This window comes from Magnolia sinica, chromosome 12 (assembly GCF_029962835.1).
Source record: "Magnolia sinica isolate HGM2019 chromosome 12, MsV1, whole genome shotgun sequence".
NCBI classification, from domain to species: Eukaryota; Viridiplantae; Streptophyta; class Magnoliopsida; order Magnoliales; family Magnoliaceae; genus Magnolia; species Magnolia sinica.
The window spans coordinates 8170006-8176959 of record NC_080584.1 but is presented as its reverse complement, the minus strand read 5'-3'; the positions used below and the strand labels follow the sequence as shown (position 1 = coordinate 8176959).

Sequence of the window (6954 nt, the reverse complement as noted above, 5' to 3'; positions counted from 1 at the left end):
ATGCTTCAATCTTGGACCCACACCCTAAAATAAGCTGATAAAACAGATGAACGGATAGTGTGGATAACACACATACAACACAGTGGGCCCCACAAAGTTTACTCACTACTCAATCCATGTTCCCTAGCGCAGATGTTGCCCATTGCCACCTCTACTTAAAGGTGGGTATCGAGTCAAGTCGAACCGGATTGGGTCCAACTCGACTCGATCCGATTTTTCAAGAACTTGACCCAAACTTGATTCGACCCGGGACCGAGTCTAGTAGGGCTGAATCGATCCAATCCGAATCCTTGCTGGCTTGACCCAAACCGAGTCCGACTCTGTTTGGAAAACCAAATCGAGTCGGATCGAGTTGAGTCTGTCCAGTTGATTCAGACAGGGCTAAATCAAGATAGGAAGAGAGACAAAAATTTTGCCTGCAACATCCATAGAGAAAATGCCTCTCCGAGTTCGGGAAGCAATGAGAGGCCGCTCAAGGGGTAGAGCCCCCTCGAGAAGGGCTCATCAGCCGGCAGCAGGTAACCGTAAAACTCTGTTTGTGGGGAATCTCCCCTTCAGTTGCTCCATGGAGGATCTCTACAAAATTTTCCAGCGCTACTGCAGGATTGAAGAGGTCTTTCTTTCCCATTTCCCAGGCACCAGCAAGTCCAGGGGTTATGCGTTTATAAGATATAGGTATGAAGATGATGCCTGGGCGGCTATAGGGGTTCTGGATGGTCAGCGCATAAATGGTAGAGTCGCTTCGGTCTAGATCGCTAACCCTAGACCTATGTGGCATTCTACCCCTCTACCCACCCCGGCTCATAGTCCGCATCCCTAGGCAGAGAGGAGGGTGGATGGGTCTGCTCAGGGTCGGGGTGAGAGGCCTAGCCCTAGGGGATGGCAGAAACCCGCGACTCCTTCTCCTAATTGCCATTGCAGACCCCCTGTTTATCTAGCGTCAGACCCACGTCTCTCTATTGCGGATGATGGAGTGGTGGCTCAGAAACATCATTATCTCCGGCTAAGGCTCGTGGGCACTGTCAAATCCGCTTCAATCTCCATTCTCCAGCTTACCGAGAAACTCTGAAAATCGCAGTTTGCTGCTTCTTCCGTGGACATTGCAAGGATGTCTTGGGCGCATTTTCTAATAGTGTTTAAATCCAAACAGGATCTTGCCAACTTCTGAGCGGATGCGGAGCTGATTGCTGCGATGGGTCTCGTAAGTCTAACTCCCTGGTCTCCCTCTTTCTCTGCAGGTGGCAAAGGCTGTTGGATAAGGTTATATGGGATTCTCGCTCATGCTTGGTTGGAAATCGTCATAGTGGTTCTTGGGAATGCTTTCGGGAGCGTCTTGCAGATTGATACGAATGCCAAACTTGGGTTGTTCCAGATGTTTGCTCGAATTAAAATCATTAGAAACCTCTAGCAGGACATCAATAAGGCCATTAGACTATATGTCCAAGACCACGTGTACGAGATCTCGGCTAAGCTAGAACAAAATCAGCCTTCTGAAGATTGGGGGAAGAATTGTGCCAAAGAATCTGATTCAGGGGCTCAGCCCTTTCCGCATGATCCTAATACGGGTGTTCAGATGGATCAGGCCCTACTATTGCCCCTGCCACCAGCCACAGTGGCGTGCCCACCTCCTGTTCGACGAAATGCCATAATCATCTTTCCTCCAAGCCCTCCGACCCAAGTGCACCATAGTGATCCCCCCCATTTACTGCTCTCTGGGGAGGCCAGTCAAGGGGATCATTCAACTCCCGACACGTCCAAAATTGTCGATTAGTGTAACAGTCTTGCCTGCGCCCCCAACAATGTGATCTCCCATCCTCTTCAGAGGTCTCAAGATGGCGCGGGTGAGACGACCAGCTGGAGCGTCGATCGTCTCGTTTCGCCAGATAAGAACGGAAGGTCCTCAACCTCAGCTCAAATTGTGGTGAACAAGTCTGCTCAGTTCCTCAGGAGGAGGATTAGCCCAGGGAGAGTGGACCCCTATCTCATGACCCATCCACATTGGCTGGGGGCGCTTAATGCATGAGTAAGGAAACCAGAGCGGAGCAGGTGGCCCACATTAGAGAGATCACGGATGCAGCCCCTCTCAGTTCGGTAAATCCACACAGGCTGTCCTTTGCAGACAGAGACTCGGTGCTCAGTGTTATAGACAAGAGGGGTGGAGAATTTTTCGACCCGTCACCCCTCAGTCCTCATCCTGAAGATCAGCTGAGTGCAGATTAAGAAAACATACCTACGAGAGTCACCCCTGGCCAGCAGCCTACTATCCCGCTTAGTAACACCTCCAAGAAAATAGACTGGGTCCAACTGAGGCGCAAGAGGAAGATTTTTCGAAAAGAAAAGTATTTGGACGAGGGAGAATGGTTCAGCAGGTTTAACAAACTTCAGAAGCTTCACCGGAGGGCCGTTAACTCGGGATGTGTAACTGATGAATAACATACTTGTGTGGAATGGCCGGGGAGTGAGAAATCCCGCGATCAGGACCCTCTCCAGACTGATCAACAATTCAAATCCTTGGATAGTGGCTATTTTAGAACCAATGTTACCTGATTCTAGGAGAACGGGAATTAGGCTCAAGCTAGGCTTCCATTCCTCATTCTCGAATTCAGGGGAACGTGACAAAATCTGGGTGTTCGCCAATTCTCAGCTGAACATCGTGGTCCTCTCCATTTCTTATCAGATGTTTACCATGCAGGTCAGCTCCCAAAATCCCCCTTTTTCTATTGTTTTTTCTGTTGTATATGCGAAATGTAGCAGGATCCTTAGAAAATTGCTTTGGGAGGAGCTGGCCTAGTCCAACAGTAGTATCAGTGGGCCGTGGGCCGTCTGCGGCGACTTCAATGCAGTGTTATCCCCTCAGGAGCGGAGAGGGTACTGTTTCCTAGATTAGCTAAGTTCCTCCGAGTTTAGTGATGCTATCAACCGGGCCAACCTGTCCGATGCGAGCTTTTCAGGGAACAGGTTCACCTGGTCCAACAACCAGGCCAGCAATGCTAGAAGATGGGCGAGGCTGGATAGGGGGCTCATCAACTCTGAATGGTTAGACATATTCAGCCATTTTAATGTGGAACACCTGCCTCGAGCGAGCTCCGACATTGCTCCGCTGCAGTTGTTGTTTCCTTCTTCCCATCCTACGGGTCCCAAACCGTTCAGATTCCAGAGAATGTGGGCTCTCCATGAAGGCTTTTAGGAGGTTGTTAGGCTTTCTTGGGAGAAGAATTTTGTGGACCAGCCGATGCTCAGTCCGCAGCTCAAAATCCGGCAAGTTAAGTAGGCCTTGAAAGCTTGGGACTGGGATGTATTCGGCAATGTTTTTCAGAAAGTTCAACAAGTGACCTCTTCTCTTGACGCTCTAGATGTCCTATGGCAGAACGACCCAACTGCCGACCTGGGGCCCCAGCTGGACCAGGCGCGCATCAATTTGGCCCAAGTAGAGCTGCGGGAAGAAGTGTTTTAGAAGCAAAAATCTCGCAACGCTTGGCTCCAGGAAGGAGATAGGAATACAAAATTCTTCCACGTGCTGGCGAAGGACAAAATCAGAAGAGCAGGTATTAGTCATATCTTGGATGATCAGTGCCAGGAAATTACGAACCTCCTGGATATTAAATCAGCAGCTATTTCCCACTTCCAATCAGCGTTTCAGGCTGATCCGTCTATCAGCCACTCGGATCTCTCCCATATTATCCCGAGCCTTATCTCAGCCAATGATAACGCTTCGTTGGTTGCCCCTCCTTCGATTCAGGAAGTCCAGCAAGCTCTCTCGGCTATTCCAAAAGATGGGGCCCTGGGACCGAATGGATTCACGACGGCCTTCTTTTCATCGTGTTGGACAATTGTGGGGCCGGATCTTGTCAAGGCAGCCGCCTTCTGGTTTCAAGGAGGGCCCCTGCCTAAGGCCTTCTGCTTATCCCTAATTTGCCTTATCCCCAAAGGGGCCGCTCCTGCGTCTTTTGGTGATTTTAGACCAATCAGTTTGTGTAATGTTGTCTACAAGCTGTTCTCTAAGATGCTTGCCACAAGGCTCAGGCTGCTCCTTCCAAACATCATATCACTAGAACAAGGGGCTTTCATTTCGGGGCGCCCTATTATCGAGAATATTGCGCTGGCCCAGGAATTGGTTCGGAACCTTAATAGGAAAGTGCGTGGCGGGAACTTAATGCTGAAATTAGACCTTGAAAAGGCTTATGATCGTGTTGACTGGACGTTCCTTAAGGGGGTGCTTAAGTGCTTTGACTTCGATGAAGCTAGCATCGCCCTTCTGGAATCCTGTTAGTCCAACAATTGGTTTTTTGTTCTGATTAATGGTGAGGCTGTGGGCTATTTTCCTTCGTCCAGTGGCCTTCGGCAAGGTGATCCGATCTCTCATGGGCTTTTTGTGATTGCGGCTGAAGTGCTTAGTCGGGGATTCAGGGTGCTCGTCTTGTCGGGGTCTTATCATCCTTTCAAGCTTAAAAGGGGATGCCAGGTCCCATCGCACTTCCTTTTTGCGGACGATACCCTTTTGCTGCTCAACGGCTCTCATGGATCGCTTCAGGCTACCAAGAATTTCCTGCTTCTGTTGCAATCTTGGTTAGGGCTGAAAATCAACTTATCTAAAAGTTCCTTCCTTTGCTCGGAGAAAATCCCTCCCGACAGGGTTTGAAACATTGAGCGCTGGCTGGGAATGTCCAAGGCTTCCCTTCCGATTTCCTACCTCAGAGTTCCCCTTAACAGTGGCAGAATTAAGGCATCGGATTTCAGATTCCTCCTGAACAAGGTCAAGGGTCGAATTAGCAGTTGGAAATCGAGGCTGCTCGCCCAAGTGGGCCGGGTGATGTTGCTTAGGCATGTGCTCTCCAGCATTCCAATTCATGTCCTCTCGGCGACTCATGTGCCGCAAAGTGTCATTGGGACCCTTGAGAAGCTGTTTGCTGATTTTCTTTGGGGGTGGGTTGATGGGGCCAAGAAGCTGCATTGGGTCGGTTGGTTGAAGATCTCCAAACCTCGGTTGGAAGGGGGGCTAGGGATTCGGCCCCTAAGAGAGGTGATGGGTGCTTTCCACCTGAAACTCGCATGATTGGTGAAAAATGGTAATCATAAATCGCCTTGGGTTGATTTAATGAGGGCTAAATACGATAACGACATTTTTCCTCTTGGTGGGCACGGTGCGGCCGCTCCTCCCTCCCCTTTTTAGAAGAAGATTAAGGGCTCTTTTCAAGTTCTAGATGACAACACTCAGTGGGCGGTGGGCCGTAGTAAATGCATCCTTTGGGAGGATAATTGGACGGGTCTCGGTCCTCTGGCTCGGCTCATCTCTCAGCCCGTCCCTACCCACCTTTAGGGGCTGCGGGTCAAAGATTTTCTTGGGCCTGCAGGCCCCCTCCCGCCGTCCTCGGTCCTTTCGATTCTGCACCCGAAGTAGTGGACGCGGTGTTTCAAGGCGGCTTCGCCATCTCGGAGGGAGAGGATTCGCCTGTCTGGCCTCTAGACCCTTCGAGGCATTTCTTTGTCAGGTCGGCATGAGATTTGTGCAGAGCTATCGCCATGCAGCGCCCCTGGCTGAAGAGGATCTGGCACAGTAAGCTGCCACCTAAAATTTCTATTTTCCTATGGCGGCTCCTTCAGCGGGCCATTCCTCTCGACGAGAGCATTCAGGCCAAGGGGGTCACGCTGGCCACTAGATGCCTTTACTGCGACATTGACCTGTAATGCCAGTCGCAAGTGGAGTCGCAGTCCCATTTATTCTTACACAGTGTGTTGGCGGATCGCATTTGGGCCCATTTTGGCAGAATCTTTGGCGTTTCTTCGCTCCGGGCCTCGTCGATTGAGGTTAAATTGCAACAGTGGCGGTTCTCGAATGTAGTTGGTGGGGGTCTCGTGGCCTTACAAAATTTTACTCCCTGCTTAGTACTGTGGGAAATTTGGAAGACCAGAAATAATGCTAGATTTGAGGGCCGGAGCATTTCTATAGTGGCTGTGGTGGGCAGAATTCGATGGTGGTTGCTTCAGATTGGTGCCACGCTCTCTATCCCCCCGCCCACCAATCTCGCTGACCGGCTGACCCTCCAAACGTTGGGGTTAGAAATCCCCTCCCCCCCAAGCCGTCAGCCCCAAATTATCAAGTGGGTGCGGCCGCCGTCTGGTTGGGCCAAACTAAATGTAGATGGGTCCTCGAGAGGCAATCCGGGCCCTTCGGGTGGTGGGGGTATTTACAAATCTGAGACCGGGCATGTGATTTTTGCATTTGCATCGGGTTATGGGTCAGGCTCCTTGCTGAGTTCAGAGCGGTCTGGGATGGCCCGTTCCTCTGCTTTGCCAAGGGTCTCCGCAACATCATTCTGGAATCTGATTCCAAGCTCGTGGTGGACACTCTACACTCCACGTCATACCACGGTTGGTCCTGACATTATTGGAGATCGAGGATTGGTAATTTGGGGAACCTGGGGAGAGTCAACTTTCAACACGTGTTTAGGGAAGCTAATGCGCCGGTGGATGCCTTAGCAAAACTAGGAAGCACTTCCCAATCCTCCCATTTCTTTTCCGGCTTTTCGTCTCTGCCCCACGAGATTAGGGGGTTAGCTTTCCTTGACAAGGTGGGTCTAGGGTCGATCAGAACTCCCTAACCTGAGCCTCCTGCTTGCTTGTTGGGGGTCTTTGTTTTGATCTTCGTTTTGCGCATATGATAGGCGGGGCCGTTCCTTTTTGTCGCCCCTCGCCGAATGGCTGTACAGTCCCCTTTCCTTTTCAATGAAGATTGGCTTTGCTTGAAAAAAAAAGAAGAAGAAAAAAGATAGGGAGAGAGATGAAGAGAAAGGAGGAAAGAAAGAAAGAGATGTGGGAAACCGGGAGAGAAAGAAGGAGAGAAAGGAGGAGAGAAAGAAGGAGAGGAGGGAAATCAAAAGAGAAAGGAGGAGAGATGAGTGGGTGTGGTGCCTCCTTCTGGTAGAGAAAGTGGGGTTAGGGTTCGTTTGGTTCGGG

General features: G+C 50.5%; 1 protein-coding gene across 1 annotated transcript; it reads left to right on the top strand.

Moving 5' to 3' along the window:
• Positions 1-436: 436 nt before the first annotated feature.
• LOC131221988 (uncharacterized) lies at positions 437-4270 on the top strand. Its single transcript, XM_058217290.1, has 4 exons — positions 437-716; positions 1239-1374; positions 2554-2692; positions 3485-4270. The coding sequence occupies exons 1-4, from the start codon at positions 437-439 to the stop codon at positions 4268-4270; spliced, it is 1341 nt and encodes a 446-aa protein (XP_058073273.1).
• Positions 4271-6954: the final 2684 nt, after the last annotated feature.